The 23,587-nt window shown below is 54.8% G+C and overlaps 1 protein-coding gene across 2 annotated transcripts in view; it reads right to left on the reverse strand.

Moving 5' to 3' along the window:
• Nucleotides 1-42: 42 nt before the first annotated feature.
• The window catches only part of SPTB (spectrin beta, erythrocytic), a 128,325-nt gene continuing 104,780 nt past the window's right edge, over nt 43-23,587 (reverse strand). Inside the window, exons 23-37 of one of the 2 annotated variants that reach the window (XR_002743150.2) lie at nt 23,230-23,508; nt 22,631-22,761; nt 21,539-21,743; nt 20,905-21,279; nt 19,183-19,427; nt 17,977-18,115; nt 17,421-17,505; nt 16,390-16,586; nt 16,029-16,078; nt 15,462-15,540; nt 6,006-6,253; nt 3,514-3,687; nt 3,230-3,272; nt 2,453-3,117; nt 43-1,133 (exon numbers count right to left, since the gene is read on the reverse strand). Coding sequence is in view for 1 of the 2 variants with exons in the window: in XM_023255769.2 (XP_023111537.1) it covers nt 2,950-3,117; nt 3,230-3,272; nt 3,514-3,687; nt 6,006-6,253; nt 15,462-15,540; nt 16,029-16,078; nt 16,390-16,586; nt 17,421-17,505; nt 17,977-18,115; nt 19,183-19,427; nt 20,905-21,279; nt 21,539-21,743; nt 22,631-22,761; nt 23,230-23,508 (2,418 nt within the window). In the remaining variant the exon portion in view is untranslated. Of the gene's footprint in view, nt 3,118-3,229; nt 3,273-3,513; nt 3,688-6,005; nt 6,254-15,461; nt 15,541-16,028; nt 16,079-16,389; nt 16,587-17,420; nt 17,506-17,976; nt 18,116-19,182; nt 19,428-20,904; nt 21,280-21,538; nt 21,744-22,630; nt 22,762-23,229; nt 23,509-23,587 lie in introns of both variants that reach the window. The other variant, XM_023255769.2, reaches the window with a different exon arrangement.

Raw genomic sequence — 23,587 nt, forward strand, 5'->3', positions numbered from 1 at the left:
CAGTTCAGAGGGAAACAAAACCAGTCAAATCAGTGAGAAAGATGGAGCATTATTGATTTATTAGAAAAACTAGTAAATGGGTTTTCTCTGGTTGGTGGAAGCACATTTGAGCAGGTGGAGGACAAGGCCCCGCTGGCCCCAGGGCCAGCCCCAGATCGCGTGGTCTGTGCCCAACAGGGCTGCAGTCGTGTGTAGCTGCCTCCTCCTCCCTTGTGTCCTCCCTGAGCTTGCTTGTCCAAAGGACCAAGTCATATGGTCCTGGATCCCTGTCTGCTCCCACTAAAGGGAGGGGAGAGCGATCCAGGACCAACCTCGGGGACCCTGGTTGCCCTCCAATAGGCAGGAAAGAGAAATGGTGTGGTGGGGACGCTGGGCCTTCCACAAGCTTCCTGTTACTGGTGCTAGTTGTGGGGGCTGGGGGGAGGCCTGAGGACCCTCCATACCCCCCTCAGCCAATCAGTTCAGGCAGGGGGTGAAGGGGAAAGAGAGAGGGAAGGAGGACTGCCTGACCATGCCCAGAAGGAGCTTCGTGTAAGCTGCCCTGGGGAGGAAGCCTGTTATGCTGGTGTGGACGGGAGCTGTGTCAACCTAGTTTGGGAATACCATTAAAAGACTGCAAAGTAGAAAACGTAAGGAGAGGAAAAAGAAACCTTGCCAGGGCACCAGGAGCTTAGCCCCAGGTGGCACAGTCTCCCAAAGCTGGGCTCCTGTAGGCTCAGTCCTGTTGGTTGAGTGCCTTGGGGCTTGCGTGATGGGAGAGGGATGTGTGGGGAGCTGGCAATAGAGGGGCCACATGCAGCTGGCTGCCAGTCTGGGGGACCCGGGGTGGTGAAATCCTACCTCTTCCTTTGGGATCCTTCCATTCTTTGGACTATGGAGTCACTTGCTGGAAATGTCTCACCTCAGTTGCAGCTTTGGCACACATGGAGGGGACAGGGTGGTCCTTGGTCTCCCTAAAGATTGGCCCAGGGAGAGGAGGAAGATTCTTGCCACTATCTGCCTTGGAGCAGGACATGCCCTCAGATGCACTAGAGGCCTTCTTCATCACCAGTTGAGTATGGTCACCTCACTGCCTCCTGCCTTGGTTTCCCCAGATGGAGAAAGAGGCTGGTGAATGGTATATACTAGCTTTCCTGTAGATGCAAAGAGGGATGCAGGATTAGATGCAGAGAGGCCAAGTGAAGACCCTGGCTCTAAAGGTGGGGCCACCTGATCTGGGGGTGCTGGGCTCTATTGGAGAACTTCCCTCCTGTTCTTGTCTGCTGAAGTTAGCTTCCCCTTGGCAGGGTGGTATTGATCTCTAAGCTGTGCCTGCACTAGGGGCTCCTGGGAAGGCCTAGTGACTCTGGATGCCTACCCTTGGAGTTGCTACGTGGGCCTCACTCACATCCAGAGGAATCATCTGGGTGTGTCTGAGCCTCCTCATGGGGAAGGTAATGGAACAGCAGCCCCTGGGACTTTTATGGTCTCTTCAGGGGTAACACCTGCTGCCCCCAGCATGACCCCTCTTTTGGACCTAACCCCAGTCCGGACGCTGGGCTGGCACTGTATTGCTTTCAGGGTGCTGGAGGAGATCCTTGTTGGAACGAGTGCCCTCTTCCCTCCAGAAGTCTGACCTTAACAGCATGGGGAAGGCTATCCCTGGGCAAATAGGTTGTTGCAGGCCTCCTTTAGGCTATGCTTTGGGAAGGGGGGAGGGGTGTTGGACGTTGGGTGACCTCTGCACCCATGTGACTTTCCCACGACCCAAGGCCAGGACCTTCAGGAGAAGCGGAGCAAGGGGTGCCATACCCTCAGGGCCCAAACCCAGCATTTGTCCCAGCTGTCCAGGGGTTGTGTTATATGGGAGGTAATACCCAGGTATGGTTCCTTTTGCCACCCCAGAGTGACAGGTCATGAACTTTGCTGTCCGTCCAGCCAGCACCCTCAGATGGTACCAGCTGCAGACAAGACACACTGGGCATTGGGCTTTGGGCTGCTTTGCTGTAGGTGCTGGGGCATTTTTCTTGTATCTAGGAATCTGTACTGTCTCCCTGAGGGGCCCTGGGGCTGAATCGTACTGTGCTGGTTTGGTGGGGGAGGTGGGGAGGGTCCTAGAGTGGAGAGGCAGAGCCCTGGGCAGTGTCCAGGTCTGTCTGTCTCCTTCACCTCTGAGCCTTACGCTGCTCTGTTGTTTTAAGAAGACCAGCTTGAGAGCTTTTACCTCCCTTTTACCACCTGTGGTGGTAGCAGAGGGCACCGGAGGCAGCCTGAGGCCCTTGCATATAAGACCCACCAACCTTGGACTGCACCGTTTTTTTGTTTGTTTTGGTGAGAGAAAGAAGAGGGAAGGGATCAGGTGGCCCTTGAAGTGAGAGTCCCAGTTCTGAGGAAGCCCAGTGGGGAGGAGGCCCATTGTGTCCTCTGGGTCCCCAGGGGCCCCTTGCCTGGAGCTAGAGCCCTGTGTGGTTACCTGAAGCTCCTTCCTCATGCCCCTAAGGGGCAGGTCAGGCGTTTCCAGTGTCCTCTTCTCTTTCCCTGGCTGTGACCAAAGGGGAGGTGGCCCCAAGCAAGATCTGCTTTGGGAGTGGGCAGCGTCTGAGGAACCTCTTCTCTCTTTTCCAGCTTTTATGGGGCTTGGGGGTTGGAGGGCCCTCATACTGGAGGAGGGGTGTGGGAGAGGAAGGCCTGTGCCTGGGAAACCATTTCCTGCCACAGGGGTCCCTGGCCTTCCCCCCGGACCGGGACTGCACGAAGGCGGAGGCAGGCGTCAGCCGGAGGGCGGAGGCAGGGATCGCGGCACAGCGGGCCCAGGCCACCGGATCGCAGGCGCAGGCAGGCGCAGGCAGCGGGTGGCCCGGGCGGTGGGCTGCGGGGAGGACCGGCCCGGGCTGAGGCCCGAGGCCCCAGGCGCCAGGCGCCCCGCCAGTCCCTGCACAGCTCGGTCCTGCTGGCGGGGCTCCAGAGAGGCTACTTCTTTTTGGGGAAGAAGCTGAATCTCTTCTCCTTGTCTTTCTTGCCAAGGCTGGCGTCGGGGCCGGTGATGGAGGGCAGGGGCAAGCTCTGGGCCTTCACGCGGATGCTCTGGGATTCGTTGATGGCGGTGCTCACGCCCTGCAGCCAGGACAGCATCTCCTCCTGCAACGCAGAAGGGTCATGGGCCACAAAGGAGGGGGGTGCCCCGGGACTTCTGAGGGAGCCACCTGCTGCTTTGTCAGCGGGAGTCTGGGCTAGGCTGCCCTGTACTTACCTCATCCTTGCCATGGAAGAGCCACTCGCTGCCATTGCTCAGCCTAGGACAAAAAAAGGTTTCCTGCCATGTGGCCACCTCTGCCTGGACAGAGGGCTGGCTCATCCCACAGACCCGAGCCTCCCCCTGACCACAACCCTCAGAGGCAGGTAAAAATCTGGACCATCAGCCTCTTTGATTTGAAAAATGCTAGGCCTGGAGCTGGTCTCCTACAGGGGCCCCTGTCCAGCCACTGATGCCAAACTAAGCCTGCAGGGAATGGGCACGGGCCAGGAGGGCCTCACCTCAGCTTGAAGACATGCTTCTTCTTCTTATAGTTGGCAGCAATCTCACAGATGGCGTGTCTCAGGGCCAGGGGTTCCTCCCCATGGTAGGGCACCCCCAGGGCCAGGTTCTTGGCGTCCTTGTAGAAGGTCAGTTCGCTGTTCCGGAGAACACAGTACAGGTTGTTCCAGGACCTGTGGAAACAGGCAGGCCGGTCCCCCACGGTCCGGTTATGACAGCTCTGTAATGAATTCTAGCTTTACCATTTTGTAAAACATTAGTATACTAGGGGCGCCTGGGTGGCTCATTTCGTTGGGCATCTGACTCTTGGTTTTGGCTCAGGGCATGATCTCACGGTTTCATGGGTTCGAGCCCCACATCAGGCTCTGTGCTGGCGGCATAGAGACTGCTTGGGATTCTCTCTCTCCCCCTCTCTACTCCTCCCCCACTCGTGCTGTCTCAATCTCTCTCAAAATAAACTTACAAAAAAAATAGTAACACATTTTATGGTTAAGAAAGGAAATAAAAATCATCTGCCTGTAATTCCACCATCACAAGCTACTGTTAACATTTTACATATTCTAGTCTTTTCTATTCACACATTCACATTTTCTTCTATTCACATATATAATGAAAATTGGGTTATACTGAATATTTAATTTCATATCCTGCTTTTATTTATATCCTTTTAAGATTAACACTAGGTCATGAGTGTTTTCCCATATCCTTCAAATCTTTCCCCAAAATAATTTTGAATTGCTATCTGGTATCCCACCATATATACAAATAATCCCTTTATTGGTGGGCCTTGTAATTACTGGAAATTCAAACAGTGCAGTTTAAACAGCCATGGGATAAACATTCATGCATAAATGTTTGCTATAGCTCTGATCTTACCTCGAGATAAATTTCTAAAAGTAGGATTATTGAGTCTAAGACCAATAGTGTAAACTTAACCTTGCAAAAGCACTTGAGCATCCATTAGCATGTTTGATCCTTACCACACAACTGTGAAGTGAACAGAGCAGGGTTTTGTCAATGGAAATATGCACGGTATACTGCACCAGCACTTTTTAAAGATACACACTTGTGCAAATCAAGACTCAGCTGATGTTTGGGAGATGAGCTCATAAGCTAATGTGTGGGCTGACCTGAGCTCCTTGACTGGCCAATGGGAAACAGGTTGCCTTTTTACCTCTCACAGTAATGACTGCTGGGAAACATTAAGCTTTTCTTACTCCTCCTCCTCTTCCTTCGCCCCCCCACCCCCCGCCCGCCTCCCAACCCCCATTGCTCTCTTTCTCCTCCCTCCCTTTGGAAAGCAGGAAGGTGAAGAATTTGGGGGCACGTGGGGAAGGAAGAAGGACTGCAAGTTCAGAGAGAGAACTTGACCTGTACTGTACAAGCTGGCTGCAGAGCCATTTTTACAGAGCCCAGCTTTCTGACACCCAGAGGGAGATCCTCCAGGAAGGGTCAGGGACCTTTCCTCTAGCCCTCACCACCTTCCTTGAGCTTGTAGCCCAAGTAAGGCAGTTGCTGAGAAGGAGCTGGGTCTTACCCTGCCTTAAACAAATGACTTAACTTCTCTGAAATTCTGTTTTTCTATCTGGAAAATAGAATCTTCAATAGCACAGAGCAGTTGTGAAGATTTTAGCATGGTAGGTGCTCAGTCAATGCTAGTTTCTCCTTTTCTGGTGGACTCTGTATAAACAATAGACTTCTTCAGGGTGGTTGGTCCCCCAAATTCATTTTTGAAATTTGAATTCGTTTTTTTAGCCTGTCTCCCCAGTACGGGCTCTGTATGCAGCCCTGGAGCCCTGGGAATGTGGCTGCTTCAACCTCTCAAAGCTGTCCTGTGTCCCTGGGACCCTGGAAAGCTCCCCAAAAAACAGAGGCCCCCAGGGACCTTGGGTAGAAGCAGCTCTGGACAGACCGAATTCAAGGACATAACTGCCTCAGGGCCAGGAAAGGGCACAGCCTTCGAATGAGTTCCTCAGGGTCACAGAATTGCTGTATGACAGCACTGGGAGGGACCTCCAGAAGGCATGTATGCCAACCCCATTCTTCCTATTTTACAGCGGGGGAAACTGAGGCCCAGATTTGTTAAAAAGTGGGACTTGGTCAAGGATATGTTGTTACTGCCAAGACGTACCTACCTGTTACCCAGCCCTGGATTAAGAAAAACTAGTATTATTGAGAACCTACTCTGTGTCAGGCTCAGTATCTGTACCCAAGAGGCATGCTATCATCATCGTTATCCCTGTTTTGCAAACGGGGAAACGAAGGCTGAGTGACTTGTACGAGGGCGTAGGATTTGAACTCAGGACTGGAACTGAAGATAGGCTTTTCCCATCGTGCCAGGTAGCCCCTCGGCTGGCCCAAAGGGGTGCTCAGACCAGAGACAAAGGGCACCCTCTCTCCCAACACATACCCATGCTGCTGAGGCTCTGTTGGTGGAGAAGTCCTTGGGAGCCGCCCCCCCCTACCAGCAGGTGGCCCCTGCCTCACATACCTGTTGGATGCCTTCTTATTGGGCCCCTCCAGGTCATGCTTTCGGCCCAGGTAGCCCTCCATCTGCACACTGTACCCGTGGTCCCGCTGGGCTGGCAGCGTTGCAGGTTCGTCACCCTCGCTCAGAGGCGTGTCCAGGACTTTATAGAGAGGCTCGGTGGTGGGCCTCTCATCCCCACTGGATTTCTCCTCCTGCCCTGGAGGGGGTGGCGGCTGCAGGTCCTGAGGCCACTGCCTCTCTTCTTCCCCCTGCTCAGGGTCATATGGGAGGAGCACACCTTGCTGGGGGTTCAGACCCAGGGATGGCTACTCGGCAGGATTGGGAAGTCTGAGGTCCCCTCCTGACCTTGCTTCCTTACTGCTGTGTGCCTCCTGGTTTTCCCTGGACTTGCTGAGCCACCTGGTCTGCTTCTCTTAGACCCCGCCCATGCCTCTGGTTCCATTCCCACTCCCTCACCTTTCAACATAGTGACAGGAGGTTCTTAGAATGAGCTGAGGGGCCTAGGTGATGATTTCACTGCTGGGGGTTTCCAATGCAGCTGGCAAAGCCCTGGATCACTGCTGGCTCCAGGCCCCCCACCCCTGCTTCAGCAGAGGTGCTCCGACTCCAACTGAGTTGTATATAGGCTCTGGCAAGATTGCATAAGAAAGGTGCTATTCAACTGGAGCGTTGAATGGGAACTCTGCTGGTACCTGCTCTGGCTAAGGCCCCGGAGCTAAGGGGCCAGGCCCTCAGTCCCCCTACCACCTTACAAAGGGAGAACCTAGATCCTCCCGGGTCAAGGTGCAGGACCAACTGGCCCTGCTCCCAGCACTGGACAGGGATTTGTTGCGAGTAGGGCAGTGCTTCCTAACCCTGGTTGCCTTCTACAGTCCCCAACTTCAACAAAATACACCCTGGAGTGGGGTCAGCACATTGGTATTTCTGAATAAGCTTTTCATGCTCTCTACTGAGCAGCTGAAGTGGAGAATCCCCAGGTTAGGAGCCATCACTCCAGGGAAAAGCTGTGGCTTTCACCTCTCTGCACTTCCGTCTGCAGGGTGGGGTGCTCCTGCCCCTACCTAGCCCAACGAGGGGCCTCCATGCCCAGGAGAAGGGGAGCCGACCTATACCCCAGCCGACCTATACCAACGCAGAGGCATTGGTGATCTGCCTTTGTGCCCTGTTGCAGAAGAGGGGAGGATGGATGAGGGTAGCAGGGGGGCAGCCAGCCTCTCCCTACCAGGTAGGGCACAGAGGAGTGTGTGCCAAACGGGCACCAATGCAGGCAGCCTAGCTTGAGCCATCTGGCTAGGACCCTGTCTCCAAGGCCTGACTATTGGAGACCTTACAGCACCAGGTGGGAAGGGTCCTATGCCACGTCTGGATGCCTGAAGGACCAAGGACATCACCCAGGAGGATCAGAACCTCCCCACGCAGTAGAGACTGCCCCCTTTTCTACTCCCTACTTCTTGCCCCACAACTGAAGGTGGAGGCCTGGAGGAGCCAGAGAAGAGCAGAGACCCTGTGCTCCCCATTGTGGGTCCTTTAGACCATGGATCAAACCTGAAATAGAGAAATGGAGGATGAGAGAATGTGGACACTACCCTGGATAGCAGATTGAAGGTTTAAACTGAAACAGACTGGGTAGGCTTTTCAGCAGATGGAAGTGACCGAGGACTGCCTGAGATGGTACGAAGGAATGGAAGGAGAGGCTCAATGGAGAGGTCTGAGGCAGTGATTGGAGGAAAGGTAAAGCTGGTCATGTTTGTATTCCATCAAATTAGGACAGTCCAATAAACAGTTTTAAGTTGGTGGTCCAGAAAGATCTCATTTAAAGAAAGGATAACAGGACTGAAAAGTTTGAAAACCACTAACCTAGTCTACTGCCTTCCATCTACAAGGAAATCTATTCTCAGAGAGGTTAAGTGACTTACCCAAGGTCACACAGCTGACAGGTATCAAAAGAGCATGCACTCCAGAATTAGAAAACCTGAGTTTTTATCACATTGTTAGGTCTTTCATCTTTTCCTTAGAGCCCCTTGAGCGCTGTGACTGGTTCACACTCCTCTTTACACATCTGCAGTACTTGTATGTTCAAGTGTCTGCAGTGAGCTAGCACTGGCCACAGGGATTTAGAGGCCTCAAAGCACTGCCTGGGTCATCTAGCAGGGTACAAGGGCAAAGTTGGCAGGGATGAGCCTGGGAGTGGGCTTTTTCTTTGGACTCAAGCCAACCTCTGACTTGGGTATAAAGGTTGGGAGGCGGATTATTAATGCAGAAGGTAAAGCCTCTTTCCACCCCCTACCTCTCCATCTGGCTGCACTGCTCCCCTTCATCCTGGGCCAGGGTGTTCCTTGCACCTGCCATGGGGTGTCAGAGAAGACCCTCCACCACGTTTGCCTCTCAGCCTCTACCCTCCTAGGACTGGTTTTACTAGGCACTGTCCACATATTCTTCCTATACTTACATTCTCTTAACATTTCTGAACTGTCCTCTGGAAAAAAAAAAAGGCAGATTTTTCCAGGACTGCCTCCCAACTTAATCTCAACCTTTCTTCTGCTTCCTCCTAATGAGTGCCTGACCCACATCCCCTACCAGGTACGTACAGAGGACCTGGCCTGTGTGATCAAAAGTTAAATGGCCAGGTTACGGGTTTTAGAAAATGGGAGTTTCCAATGTATGCAAACATTTCTTCTGTGCCCTTGACTATTCATGTGGAATAGACTGCCCTGAAGGCCAAGGCTGAGAAGGAGCTGAGGGTGAGGGTGAGGGGTAGAAGTGTCTGGCGGCTGCTGGCTGCCTCCCAGGCCCAGAGCTGGCAGCGCTGCTCTTCTGGGCTAAGGAAGGAGCCACAGATGAGAAAGATGGGGCATGGTTTTGGCCAGAGGGACCTTCCTTTCCCAGGCTCCAGGAGGAAATCTTCGTGCTGTCTTCTAAAAGGAAGTTGGGGAAGGGAGGGGAGGTGGTGACTGTCGTCCTGCTGCTGCCCCCCAAAACCGTGCCATACTTTCATATGGAGATTCTGCCTTGCCCTACAGGGGAGGGGCTGTGGCCCAGAGCTGGCTACTTGTGTGGCTGTAGGGAGAGGCAGGTTCTGCCGAAGGGCCCTGAAGAGATGGTCTAAGAGTCCCTTCTGTCCTCTGTGTTGTAAGGTGGAAAGCCTGCTGCTTCAGCCCTTAGATCACAAGGAAGATGCACAGATTATAGCTACAGTGCTGAGGGTGCCTAGCCTGGAAACACCACCCACCGGAGCTGGGGACACTCAAAGAGGGGGACTGGAGGAAATTCTAGGTGTCAGGCTGGAGCAGCTGGGAGTCTAGACTTTAAGTGGAGGTGACAGCCTGCAGGAGAATGGGCCAAGGCGGGGGCTGGGATATAGGAGGGTGCTGCCTGTAGCATGGAGGTTTGGGGAACAGGTGGGTGAAGCAGGGACATCTGAGAGGAGGGCGTGTGAGCCGGCTGCTGGGATCATGATGTCAGAGGAGGGCACGGGGCAGGCAGCATTGGCTGCTGGTAGGGGACATCAGGGGAGGAAAGGCACAGGCAGGAGAGGCTTTTAGGATGTCTGAGGATTGCAGTCAAACAGGGAGAGGCCCGGGTTCCTGACGGGCAGGAAATGGCCACCTTTTCAAGGTCTTTTCAGCTTGACTTTTTAGCATATTGCCTTCCTAGGAAGCTGGCTTGGGCAGGGGAAGGAGGCAGAGCCTTGAGGGTCTTCTCCACAAAGGAGGCTCAAGAATAGGAGAAGGGGGACAAGATGGGTGCATTTCTGCTCTGGACTAAAGGAGATGGAGGTGTGCTTCCATGCCCGGACGGGGGTGTAGAAGACAGCAGACAGACAACTAACACTCCAGTCCCCGGGAGAAAACTAACCTGGCCTGTGACCACAGGGTGTTTTGGAGTTTCTAGAAGATGCTCAGTGAGCCCAGATGTATTAACAAGCAAGGAAACGCAAGTGAGGGGGCTTGTCCCTAAAGGAGATGTTGATAAGCGAGAACCAGGGTGTGAGGGTGCACCCAGGAAGAGGCCATTCCTCCTTGTGGTGCGATCGTCTTGCCTGCTGATCTCATGGCAGGGACTCAGCCCAGAGTGTATACGTAGGGGTATCTAGGGAGAGATGCTCCAGGAAGGCTGGCTTGGGAGGGCTCTGGCAATGGGTGTTAGAATTCACATGGAGGATGCTTCATTTAAGAAGATGAAGGACTGTAGTGAGGAACAGACAAAAAATGAAGACTGGAAATAATCTACTAGGTGCCAGATGTTCTACCTACATTCTCTCTTCCGATCCTCACAGTCTGAGGCAGGTATCATCCCTATCCCTATTTAACAGATTCGGAAAAGTGGGGTCAGGGAGGAGTAACTTCTTCAGCCACACATCTGGTGAGTGAGGAGCTGAAGCAGAGCTGTCTGGTCCCTTCCTCCTACGGAATCCTGCTGCAGAAGGGGCAGGGTACTGTTGCTCCAGAGGAGAGCACCTACCAATGTGGTTCCTGCTCTACATTTGTAAGACGAGTCAGAAAACACCTGAACGGGCCAGAAGAGGGGCTTGGTGCTGGACGACACCTACTGCTGGATGCCTTAGGCAACCAAGTCGTGCTTCAACTGGGGTGGGGGGAAGCTGGCCACTTCTGCAGCCGAGAATTGCACTCTCCCCCAGTGTCTGATGTCTGGATGCTTGTCCTCTGGGTAAGGGGTGGGAAGGACTGTGGGCAGGCAGGTTGGGAAGACTGTTCAGAAGACAGCTGTTTACAAGAGAAGAAAAAGATTGAGTTGAGAGCAGCCAAAGAAATCAAGAGATGGGAACTCAGGGCGAGCAGAGAGGGAATGCCTCCAGAGGGAAGGCAGGAGCAGCTGGGGTGAAGAGATGGGATGAGCCATCAGTCCATCTGAGATGACAACTGGGAAACCAGGGAAGATGACAGGAGGAGCCACCAGGTGAAATGAGGGGAAAGGAGAGGGGAGTGTGCAGGGTCCCCTCAAACAGGGAGGGGAGGACCTGGTCCACCGCGCTCGTGGATGGGAGGCTTCCTTGGGAGCGGTCTTCACCATTCCTACCACCGGCTCTTCCGGGCCTGCCCTGGAGAAGCTGGTGGCTCCTCCATCCTGCTGTGATTCGGAAAGACTAAAAAGAGTTAGAAGATGCCCGCACCCCCCCCCCCCATCCAGATCTTACGCCCAGTGGTCAAGTTGGCAGCTTCAAACCCCTTTTCTGAGATGCCTCCAATGTTAACGGAGTTCCGTCCTGAGTCCATCAGTATCTGGGATGCTCTGAAACACAGCTTGGAAGGAAGAATGCAGAGGCAGCCTTTGGAGCAGCCAGGCCAGGAAGATCACATGTGGCCACAGCATGGAAAGCTGGGCACACCCAGTGGTGGACACAGGTCCAGAAAGAGCCTGGAGTATCAGGGTGCAGTGCCAGACTGTAGGCAGACCCCTCCCCGCCGCCCCCCACACCCACTGATTCAGGCATCCTGGGGAGACAGGGCCACGCCCAGGTTTAGGGGAAAACAGAGACCTTTCCAGGTCCCTTCTGCTCATTAGGAACAAATAGGATTCGCACAGGCTGAAAAATGCCTGAAGCAGCAAGCAGTTCCTTTGGGCCTCACGGGGCGGGGAGAAAGGACTGGAACACTTGCTCGGGCAAGAAGAGACACAGCTGCTCCACACATCCCACATCCCTTCCATCCAAGGACGTGGAACCTGGCCTCTGGTTGCTGATTGCAGCTTCAGGCTGCCTGCCAGGAGGGCTGTTCTGAGGAGAGCCTGGGGGGTGGGGGTGGGGGTAGGGGCGACAGCTGCTGGAGCCAGCCAGGCACCTTCCGAAAGGTATACCCGCTCAGCTCCTGGGGCACGTCCCTCCCATTTCCAAGCGCTGGTTACTGCCCTCAAGCTGCGGCAACCTCTGAAATTCTGGAAGGGAGAGGCGAGGGACCTAGACTCCCCACATTTACCCCTAATGAGATGCCTGTCCTCTCCCAGGCAGCCAGCTGCAGGCAGTCTTGGAAGGTCATGGTAAGAGTGACGTCTGTGAGCTGCACTTGGGTAAGAATCTTTCCTGACAACCTGATGAAGGGACCTGATAATGACCAGCACCCAGCAGTTGCTTTCCAGAGTAGCCTCAAGTTCCAGAGGCTGACAGGGCACGACCACGTGGTGAACACTGAAGACTGCCTCTTTCTTGTTGTCACAGCCCCTCAGAGCACCAGTACCTCTCAGGGATGCCATTCACATTGTCACAGCTGTCCCGTTGGGAGAATTCCTCAAGCAGGCCCCAATTCCCACCCCAAAGCCAAGAACTGGATGCCATGCACAGAAGACATCCCAGCACTGTTGGCTGGGACCTTTAAGCCTGGAGTGATCTGAAATGACCTGGATCCTCTGCAGTACCATTTTCCCCCGTGAAATCAGTCACAACCTTTCAACAATCAACACCTCCCTGCAGATGCACTGGGGATTCTGAGATACCCAGGGCCTGGGAGATGAGAATGCTTAGCAAGAACCCCAGGCCCTTCCCATAGCCACCCCCAGGATGAAGGGACACATACAGGCAGGGGGTACTGGGGTGACAGTGCCAGGCACTGAGAGGAAGGGGAACGCTCAGCCTGCTGCCAGGCCCCCATCCAGTGCCCCGGGGCCATCTTCAGGGCATAGACTTTGGCAGGAGCTGAGGCCCAACCCTGCCTCTCTTTCCCAAGCCAAGGACAAAGGCAAACACCCCAGCCCTTTGCCTCTTCTTTCCCATCCAGCCTCATACCAGCTAGCACCTGACAAGCTAACAGGCTCCTTAGAACTAAGGATGGGACCAGAGGAAAGTGGGGAAACCCATCTCTCCCAGCCCCTCCCTTTATTTAAGTATACTGTTGATATACAGGAACGTTCCGGACTTTCTGCAATCCCAAAGAGGGCTTTATAAGGGTGAGGAGACCCAGGACGATTAGGTGGTTTGTATAAAATCATACAGGAAGGTTCTAGCAGCATTAAGGACTAGAACCCAATGTCCTGACTTCCACTCCAGAAGTTTTGGCTTTTGTGATACCTTATTTTTTTCTGCTTGGCCTCACGCACACACTTACATACTTACCTGTATGAAAGGACCAGTTTTTTTTTTACCAGAACGTGCTCTGATGTGGAAAGGTGGTGAGGGAGGCAATCAATTGTACAATGATGTATTTGAGGAAAAGATGGACGTGGAATGCACTCCAGTCCGTGTGTGTGTCTGCGTGTGCTTTTGCAAACACCTGGAAAGGGGGGGTACCGAGCTGGGGCCTGCAGGGTGGCCACCCGTGGTGTGTAGCAGGTGTCTGGTCCACTCCCATCTGTTCCCCCAAGCAGGAAGCCAGCATGCACTAGTGATGGGTTTCACATAAAGCAGCACCACATGGATCGATTCTACAGGGCACCCACACCAGACCACACACATGGGACAGCGTGAGAGCCACCCTAACCCAGGCCCGGCCGGGGAGAAGGCTCGGCACACTGCCAGCCCTTCCTGGGAGAGGCCAGTGGTTTCTGAAAAGGTGTCCCAGCCTGCGTGGGACCCATTTTCCTCTCTCCTCATATCAAAGACCGACTGGGTATCACACCCTCCCTTGGACTTTTGTAGATCCTCATAAAACCCAACAAAGGGCTCAGAAAGGAGAAGCGGCAGGAAATTTGTTTCCATGAGGCCTCAGGCCTGGTATTCACTTGATTTGCCATCTGGATTCTTCCTGTAGCAAACACAGGCATCCTCCCATTTGACGGAGTGGCTGGCTCTTGGGAAGGGTCTCAGATGTGGGTTCATTCCCACCTTCCAGAGATACTCAGGTCCAAGCAAGTTTTATTCCCCCAAACCCAGGGACATTCAGGTGTTGGATGGAGGCAGCTCTGACGCACACGTAATTACATTTGCACAGACGTACATGACACGGACAATGGAGTTGCTCAGGTGGCCACAAAGGAGCCCGCAGACCGGGGACACCACTGCACGTAAAGACACACAGGGACGCACAGCCGAAGCACAGGAAGTGCCGGACAGTCCCAGCCCCAGTGTCCACAGTTCGGGCAGCCCTCAAGTTCTCTCTCCTTCCGGCGGGGGCTGTTTCAGGCAAAAGGGGCTGGGACCAAGTCCGCCAGAGATCCCACATGCGGTGATGGGAGCTTCAGAGGGCACTTCTGGGAAGGACCCTCCATTGGGAGCCCAGGAATGCCCTCTGCTGGACATGAAGGGCTGGTGCAGCTCAGAAAGGGACTCCGGCCAGGCTGGAGGCAGCAGAGGGAGCTCAGAGTGTGGAAGAGTGTGTGAGTGTGAGTGTGTGTGGCTCTCAGGGGTGTGAGAAGGGCTGACAGACCTGACAGGGATTTTGCACAGGAAATAATCATGTATGTGCATTTTTCTGGGGTGGTGCACGTATCAGAAATTTCCACCTAGAATGCCAATTTCCCTTAAAGGTTCAGGCAAGCTTAACCGGGCAACCAGAGAGGTGGGGTACATGCATTGGTGAGCCATGCAAGGCACGTGCCGAAGTCTTGTCTTCTTCTCAGCCGCTCCCCAGGGCGTTTCTCCAAAACCTAGGTTACAGCCTTACCCGGCTCCCTGTACAGACACCCTGGGTCTTTTCAGCTTATGGACCTATTCCTTCCTGAAGACATGTGCCCCAAGCCTCCAGCAGCTGGTTTGTCTTGGACCCTCCCAACGCCTCCGCCAGCCAGGACTCTGATGCACCTTACTTTCCTACAAGTTTGGGGGACTGGCCCTGTGACCCAGAAGCCCTGGTGCTCTCCTTCGCTCCTGCACAGCTCCTTGAAGTCTGCTCCTGCTTCAGAGCCAGCTCCGTATCCAAACTCACTGACTCACAGGCATCAGGCCTGGGAGCAGCAAAAGGAAGGAGGCTCTGTGTAGGAGGGAGGAATCTGCTAGTGGGTGGCTGTCCCCGCTCCACTGCCCTAAATGTCTGTGGCTGGCGCAGGCGGGATCAGATGGTCTATTTGTGTGTGTGTGTGTGTGTGTGTGTGTGAGAGAGAGAGAGAGAGAGAGAGAGAGAGAGAGAGAGAGAGAGAGTGTGTGTGTGTGTGTGTGTGTGTGTGTGTGTGTGTGTGTGTGTTCAGGGCCTACTGTGTGAAGGATGGACTGAGAGGGAAAATGGGAAAAAGAATGATGTGTAAAAATAAACCTTCCCTGGATAAACTGTTTCTCCTAATGTAGATGGTGATGTATTTATACAATAAAATTTATTAGACTAGATAATACCAAACTAATAGAGTCATATGAGTGGGCGGGCATGTCAGTTTCTTCTGGGTTGAAGGAAGGAGGCCAATTATTCTAGAGATTAAGGAAACCTAAGTTAAAAAGGAAGACTGATCTGAAGGAGGAGTCTGGAAGGCTGGGTGGTGTGCGCCTGTCCTCGCCTTCTGCCTCGGCTGAGCCTAGTAGGGATGAGCAGGTTCTGGCAGCAATGACTCCCAGGAACCAGACAAACCAGACAGGAAACTGACCGGGGACGTTCTCTCGGTGGCTGCGCGATGCGGACCTCGGGGAGCCTCCCCTGCTGTCTCGCCTTCCTCCTCTTGAGGCCTAGAGAGGACACAGCCCCTCTTTAGAAACCACCTCCCTGAGGCCGATGCCTACCCCCAAGGCACACACATCAGCTATCTCCGGGTCCAGGCCTCCTGGCGACAGGCACTTAGCAAGGAGCCGCTTAATCTGAAGAGTTATGGCAGATACTTCAGAAACGGACATGGTCGTGCACAAAATGGCCTCTCAGGCACGTGTGCAGGTGGTGCCCAGAGCAGGGGAGGTGATTCTTCAGCAGCCACTGCTCTCTACCCATTTCTGCCTGTACCCCTAGATTCGAGGGAAACAAAAGCTCCTCTCTGCCTTTAAGCTACAGACACTCCAGATTTCTCTGGCTAGTGGCCCAGGTGTGAGAGGTCACATGTGCGCTGTTAAAACATCAGGGGGCCTGTTTCTGATTAAAAAAGTACCCTCCCTCTCCCTTCCCACCCATCCTCCTTGGCAGAGTGCTCCTGCTGGGTCTACTGCCTGGCCCTCGCCATACTTACCCAGGCTCCTCCTCAGGTCTCTCTGGGGTCTGGCGTTCTTTTAGCTCAAGCTAGGGGAAGAAAAAGGCCCAGAGTATCAGAGCAGTCACAGAGAAGAGCTTGCCGTTAGACCAACTTTCTCTACAGATGGCTCCCAATACACCTGGCGTTTGTTCCTTTTGAAAATACTTACCCCTTTTGCCTTTCACATTCAAAAGTACTTTCTACCTCTCCCATTTCCTTCCCACTCTCCCCCTTGCCAAGCCTCTGACACTGTCCATGGGTGCCTAATAATGGGCTCAGAGTTCTTGACTTGAGATAACCACCCCCCCCCCCCCAGGCATGGCTGCTGAGAGCCTCCCAGTGCCCGTTCCCAGCTCACCGTAGTGGGCTTCTCCAGGGCCGCAAAGCGCTCTGCCCAGCTGGCTGTGGATTTCTCAAAGGCTTCATGCCTCTTGATAAGCTTTTCCACACTATCCACCGTGTGTCCAAAGTCCCGGCTGGCCAGGTAGGGCTCCTGGGCGATCAACCACGCTTCGGCCACAGAGGCGTCCCTCGAGAACTGGCACACTTCCAGTACTGCCACGGGGAACAAGCCACAGATACCCCCACAGGACCCAGGGGCCTGTTAGCACCCAATGGGGGGCTGCTCAGCAGACAGGGAGCTAGTGGTCAGGCAGGAGGCCCGCACGGGTGCTGGTGAATTACGCGGACACCCTGCTCCGTGGTGACCTGCGCCAGAAACCACTCTATCCCCACGCCACACCAGGCCCCTTCCTCATCTCTACCCAGAGTTACATTTGAAAAACACGGTAATCAGAACTCGAATTTGAAAACAAAATGTAATTTAGAGGTCTCCTCTTGAGGAGCAGCCTTTTGCGCTGAACACCCTCTCTTCCCAGCCCGCGGCTATCTCACATAATCACGCACAAGCAGCCATGGGCCCTGTAGGCCTTCCTGGCTTGTGCGTGGCTCCTCCCTGAGTGGCAGGGTTTTCCACCTCTCCTGTCTCCAGCTGAGGAGGACAGAGCTCTTTCTGTGCCTGACACGCCTCAGATCAAATATGCAGGAAGCTCTAGAGCCTTACCCCGTGACCACCCCCCACCCCCAGATTACAGCTCTACAGGGATACCAGCCTGGCACGAGGCGGCAGCATCTTCCCAGCTCAGGTTCTGCCCAGACCTGGGCGAGCCCGAGGGTGAGCAGGGAGAAGGCATGCTGGCGGGTGGGAGGTGGGCTTCCAGCAGCCTGTCCACACAGGTCTGTATGGACCCCAGAACCTTGCAGATGAGTGGTGCTGCGGGGGGCGGGGGCTCATCTCCAGGCAGTGAAAGTCACCCCTCCATGCCCCTACCTCAGCAGGCATCTGCACCCCCTCCCCTCCCCCAGGTTCTGGGTCCCAGAGGTACTCACACATGCGGAGCCGCTCCCAGCGGGCCTCCCACCTCTCGTTCATCTCCTTCCTCCTGTAGAGCACCTGCTTCAGTTTCTCACTGATCTGGGGGAAGGAAGGGAGAATCACTCAGGCTTTGGGAAACCTTTCCCCTGTCTGGGATGGTATGCAAATGGATCCTGCAAAGCATGCTGGGTTTGGTCACATGGATCTGACTTCAAGTCTGGCCCTGCCACTTGCCAGCTGTGCAACCCTGGGCAAGTTACTTAACCTCTCTGAGGCACATGTGCCTCACCCTAGGAAATGGGTGTTGCCAATCCCACATGTGTGTATGTCATGGTTGGTTAGGCGGGTTGTGAGACTGCTCTGCACTACTAAGCTGCCAATCTTGGATGGGTTTGGTGAGGCTCTAATCCCTGGGCCTGCACACAGCCCTGATGCTCCATGAGTGAAAGAAAGAGGAGTCTCCTCAGAGAAACCATGGCCCCCAGCACCTTCCCCAGGAAGCTGTCTGGCCCAGCAAGAGTGAGGGCAAGGACACGGAGGGGCTCATCTTCACCCCACTGTCCCTCTCACCTCCTCCGAGGCCTGGTGCTGCCTCTGCAGCAGGGACTCGCCCAGCTCCAGGCAGGCGCTAAAGTTCTTGCTCCGGGTTTCAATCTCTGCCTTGATGCCCTGGTGATACTTCATGAGCAGCTCCACCGAGGAGACGTCCCTGGGGAAGGGGGGAGGGTCAGGAATCGAGGAGGGAGTTTGGGGGAAGAAGGAAACTCTGGGTGACTCTGGCCTGCCTGATGCCAAGTCCTGACTGGAGAGGGCCACCCCCTGCCTGCCTGAGAGTCTGAACACACTTCCTCCTCTCTCTCTGGGCAGCCCAGCCCCAGCAGGAACACTGATGCCCTGGTGTCTGCCGTTGGTCAGTTGGCAGGGGATAGGTGGGGGATTTGGGAACCCCCAAAGAAGCCTGAGAACATTATTTGACAGCAAAAAGGAATAAAGTACCGACACATCCTACAACATGGATCAACCTTAGAAAGATTGTGCCAGGTGAAAGAAGCCAATCATGAAAGACCACATAATGTAGAATTCCTTTTCTATGAGCAGTCTAGTATAGGCAAATCTAGAGAGACAGAAAGCAGATTCGTGGTCGCCAGGGGCTGGGGGAGGAGGAAATCATGGGGTGATGACTACTGAAGAGTACAGGGTCTCTTTTAGGGGTGATGAAAATCTTCTAAACTTGGATTGCGGTGATGGTTGCAAAAAAAACCCTTGGATGGGGCACTTTAAAAGGCTGAATTATATGGTATGTGAGTTACTTCAGGGTAACAATGTTAAATATAAAGGCTTGGCCATCAGGATGGGCACCCTAGGACACAGGGACAGAGGTGGGCTGGTGACCATTGCCTTTCATGGACAATGAGCTCCTTCCTGAGCTCCCCAGCCCAGCACTGGGAGGAAGAGTGCACAGTCTCGGACCTGCCCAGCTTCGGGTACGTGAAGTGCTTATTTTCACTGACAGCTGTGGTCCTCGCCCTGCCGTCAGATCTGAATGGCAGAGGTCTTTCTTGCCATTCTCAGGGCTCCCTTCACTCTGAAGTGCTTGGTCCCCCCCCACTAGAAGCTGAGCTACTCAGTTTCTGCCCAGGCCCAGCCTCAGGTGCCCCCACAGTCCAGGACTGTCTCTCCAAGGAGGAGTAGTGCCCCGAGGGCAGCACACTGGTCCGCCAGCCTCTGGGACCAAGTGGCTGAGGAGAGGGGCTGCCTTGAGGACGTCTCCCTTACCTGGGCCTCTCCTGGGTCTCGATCTGCCGGATGATGCCCTCCATCCAGGAGAGGAGGTCTCGGACCATGCTCAAGAAGCGGAATTTGTCTGCCGTGTCCACCAGCTGGGTACGGCGTCCCGCACAGGCGTCGAGCAGTGCTTGCCATGCAGCAGACACCTCCTGCTCCTTGTTCTGGATGGCATCTGCTTTTTCCCCAGCGTATGCTGTCTGCAGGCGGGTGGCCACGTCCTGGAACTGCTGTACCTGTGGTCGGGCGAAATTGGACGTTGTTCGCCAGAAAGACATGTCTTGGGCCTCTGATGGGCAAGGGGCAAGGGATCTGTCTCCTCCTGGTCTCCCTCCCCAGGGCTCTTCTAGAAGGCAAGATCTTCAGCCTCCCACCAACACTGGGGGAAAAGGTACCTTGTTTTGGCCTCTATGGACCCATGCTATCCCTGGGGCTTTGAGGAGGATGCAGGAGTGGAAGGGACCCTATGCCCTTTGATCTCCCTAGAATTAATGGGAGTAACTATGTGCCAGGCACTGTTCTAAACATTTTCTTATTTATTACTTTCTTAGTCTTTACAACCGTCCCATGAAAGAGGTACTATTGTGATCCCTGGTTTCAAGATGAGGAAACTGAGGCACAGGGAGGCTTGGTGACTGGCCTGAGGTCATTCACACTAGAAGAGGGGTGCAGACTGGGGGTATGCTCCTGAGTTCCTGTTCTTAACCACTCAACATGCTGCCTTTCTGAGGAAGGGGCTGTACCAGACCCCCTGTCTAAGGCCAGTCCCAGCACAATGAAGCCTTATTCCTGAGACTTCAGCAGGCTGTGCCCACCTCAGGGGCTCTGGCATCCACAAGGCACAAGAGCCTCATGACAGACCCCACCTCCAGCTGGACAAATTCCTGGGAGGTCCTCTCTTGGGTGAACCAGGGCCCAACTGGCCTTGGCGTCCCATCCCTGAACCCTGATGGGTGGGTGCAGGATTCCATAGCTAGCCTCTCTCCCAGTCTCTCTGGAAGGCCGCCGAGGCCCCGGCATTAAGATCCTTTGCTCTCACCCTTTCGATCACATCAAGTTCTGTGGAGCCCTATGGACCTTCAGAGGTATCTTGGAGGCCTTCCAGTGATGGGAAGAGGGGGTCTAAGCAGATCTTGGGGTCCCTCCAGCTCCCATATAGAAAGACCAAACAGCCTGGTGGCTGAGGGCATGGTGTGTATAGCCAGACTGCCAGGATCTGAATCTTGGCTCCACTGTTGATCTATGTGTTCCCAGCCAACTTGTTCACTCTCTCTATGCCTTGCTTTCCTCATCTATAAAATGCAGATAATGTTAGAAGCTACTTCAGGGGGTGGCAATGAGGATTCAGTGCCTAAATAGATTGCTTATACCCATACCTGGTGCTAGAAAAGGAATATACATATATGTTCGCTCATAACACTGTTATACGACCAGAGAAAGAACATTTTAAGATATGTTTTGCGTTGGGCTTTTCTGAAGATTCAGTTTGAAGAACTACTTCTGAAGCTAAGGAATGTTTGAAAGCCGCAGCTCCCTGCCTTTCTGCCCCGAGCTGTTGCCTTTCTTGGGAGGTGAAATTTCCTGGTGTCCATTCTAGAGGTTTCACCTCTAGAAGCCAGAGAGGCCTCGACGCCCCCGGGGGCCTGGTCATGGGAAAGATGTGAAAGGCAGGTCCCTGGAGCCTGCAGGTGGGCAGCAGGGGACAGAAGGCACCTGCAAGCCCAGCATCTGCAGCTCCCGCTCAAAGGCAGTGTGCACCCGGTGGAAAGACTCGGCAGTGCTGGCGTCCAGCCCCACGTCCTCGGGCAGCTCACGGTGCTTCTCATCGATGAGGCCCAGGATCTCGGCGCCCGTGTAGAAGTAGCGGTGCAGGTCGTGGGAGGCGGCCAGCAGCTGCATGCGTGTGTCGATGAGCTCTAGCAGGTCCGCCCACATCTCATTCAGCCCATCCTTCCACTCGGCGATGGTGGCCGCTTCGCTGTGGCCTGCGTCGATGAGCCGCTCGATGATGATGTTCACGTTGTCCACCCGTTCCTGCCCAATCGCCCCAGTCTCCCGGGCAAAGTCCCGGAACTTGTCCCGGAGCAGCTGGACACGGGGTAAACAGAAATGTGGTTATGGGGCCCAGGGGTGGGGTGGTGTCATCACCCCAGCTGCAGACTTTCTTGAGTGGCAGCCAGAGCACCTGGAGCCACAGTCCCACACCTGCCCAGGGCAGCCTGAGTCCACAGTGGTGTCTGCATCTCCGGGTAGCAGTGTGTGCACGTGCGTGCGTGCGCGCCCGGAGTGACCGCTCCTGCAACTATGGCATTCGAGGAAGACAGAGAAAGCAGTTGTGAGTACTCACAGTGACATGGTCGAAGTCTTGCCCCATTTCAAGGGAAGAGGCCATCCGCTCCTTTTCCGTAATCCACTGCTCCAAGTCATCCGCCTCCCTCTTCAGCTGGAACAGGTGGTACATGTTCTCCAGCTTCCGCCTGCGCTCCTCCGCCATGTCCTTCAGCCCTGCATACTGCTTGTCCACCTGCCCCTGAAGCCGGATGATCTGTTCCCTGGAATTCAAAATAAGAAGGCACTCAGAGATGGAGGCAGAGAGCCCAGAGCAGCTAGTGCAGGGGAGCTGATGTACTCCTCCCACCTGTGGCAGGGATACATGGGGAGGGAAGGCAGGAGAAATGACAGCAGCTTTCCCCGGGGAAGTGCTGGGGAGAAAAAAAGAACCGTCCCTGAGACCAGAATGCCTCAAGGTGCCTCCCACCATTATCCATCACCCAGGGAAGCTTAGAGAGACAAAAAAGAAGCCCCTCCATATTCCTCCAAGGAGGCTGAAGGAGCAGCACTATGAGCGGGCTCCAGCACCAGCAGGGAGGGGCCTGTGGTCCCAGGCGCTCAACCCCTGGGGCTCCCCTGAGAGATGCTGCGGTGGATGCTGAAACCCCTGTGGGCAGCCGAGGACAGGGCTGAGCCCGGGGTGGGAGGTGCAGCCTGAGGTGTGCAACCCAGTGGGCCCCCATCTGTGCAGAACCAACTAGATGGGTGTCGGTTTTCTACCTTCATGCCCACACAATGATTTTGCTGAGACACTGTGAGATCCTGAAGTATCCTCTGGACCATAAAGAGAAAAGCGAAGTTACTCTTCAGTGTCTCTTAGCATAATCTAACTCTACGAAAGATTAGGTCTCTTGGTTCACCAAGAGGGGAATTTTGCTATTGCATTTTCTATCTTTTTGCAAATCAGGCTTTAGTTGGCCCCGTTTGAAGTTACTCACACAAAACCGAAACATGAAATGGAATTGGGCCAATCAGCAGTTTTCTCAAACCCACAGTTTCCATGAAAACTGTTGCTATTTTCCCCAAAACTGTTGCTATTTTCCCACTTGGACCCGCAGGGATCCCGGTTGGTGGGGCCCCGGCCAAGTCGCTCTTGGTGCACACGCACCCCTCAGGGTGGCCTGCAGACAGCAGGCTCTGGGCCCTGGAGGCCAGCTGCTTGATGTTCCTCCCGTACTCCTCCACCGTGTGTTGCTGCCTCAGATGCCGCTTCAGCATCACGATGGCGCCCTCTTCATCCTAGGAGGCAGCGGCTGTCAGGGCACCTGCTCAGGGAGGTGCTCGAGACTGGGGGGGGGAGGGGGGGTAGCCAGGCTCACGGGACCCCCCCCCACACACACACACACACACACAAAGAAAACTGTGCATGATTCCTTCCTGTGATTCCTTTCCCACGACATCCTACCTTTCTCTTGGTTCTTTTCTGACTCCTACCCTCCCAGGCCCAGCTCCACCCTTCTGACCCCAGGAGAACTTGCTTAGATATCCCGCACACCTCATCTCCCATCCCTCCCGTGGCAGTCCATCAGTACAGAATCCATGGCATGAGAAAGGTGAGGAAATCTTGGGTTAGGTCAAATCTAAGTTGGCAGACAGGGCACCTGACTGCAGTGTGTATGCTGTAGCGGGTATCCTCACACACCCGGACGTACCAGGTGTGACTGCCCCCCGACTGCCCCAGCCTGATGCCCCCCAGCCCCGGCCGACCTTCGGGGTCTCGTCGGAGATGATGTAGAGCTCCTGCTCACTGATCCAGGCCTCGGCCTCGCCTGCGTCCAGGTAGTACTGCTGTGCCTCGCTGGCGTCCCGCAGGCGCTGCAGCCTCCCGGCCGCTGCCTCCCGCAGGGTGTCCCACAGACCCTGCAGGCGCCCCAAGCGCTCCTCGATGTCCTGGCAGTCGACCTCCGCCACCTCCACCAGCCGCTGCCCTCTCTGCAGCACATCCTCCACCCGTGGCGCATGGCCCAGGATCTCATTCTGCAGGGTCTGTGGGCGGAGGGGAAGGGCTCAGAGGCGGGGCTCTCCCGCCACAAAGGGGGGCCAGGCTTGCACTCTGGCACCTTCG

This window comes from Felis catus, chromosome B3 (assembly GCF_018350175.1).
Source record: "Felis catus isolate Fca126 chromosome B3, F.catus_Fca126_mat1.0, whole genome shotgun sequence".
Lineage (NCBI taxonomy): Eukaryota > Metazoa > Chordata > Mammalia > Carnivora > Felidae > Felis > Felis catus.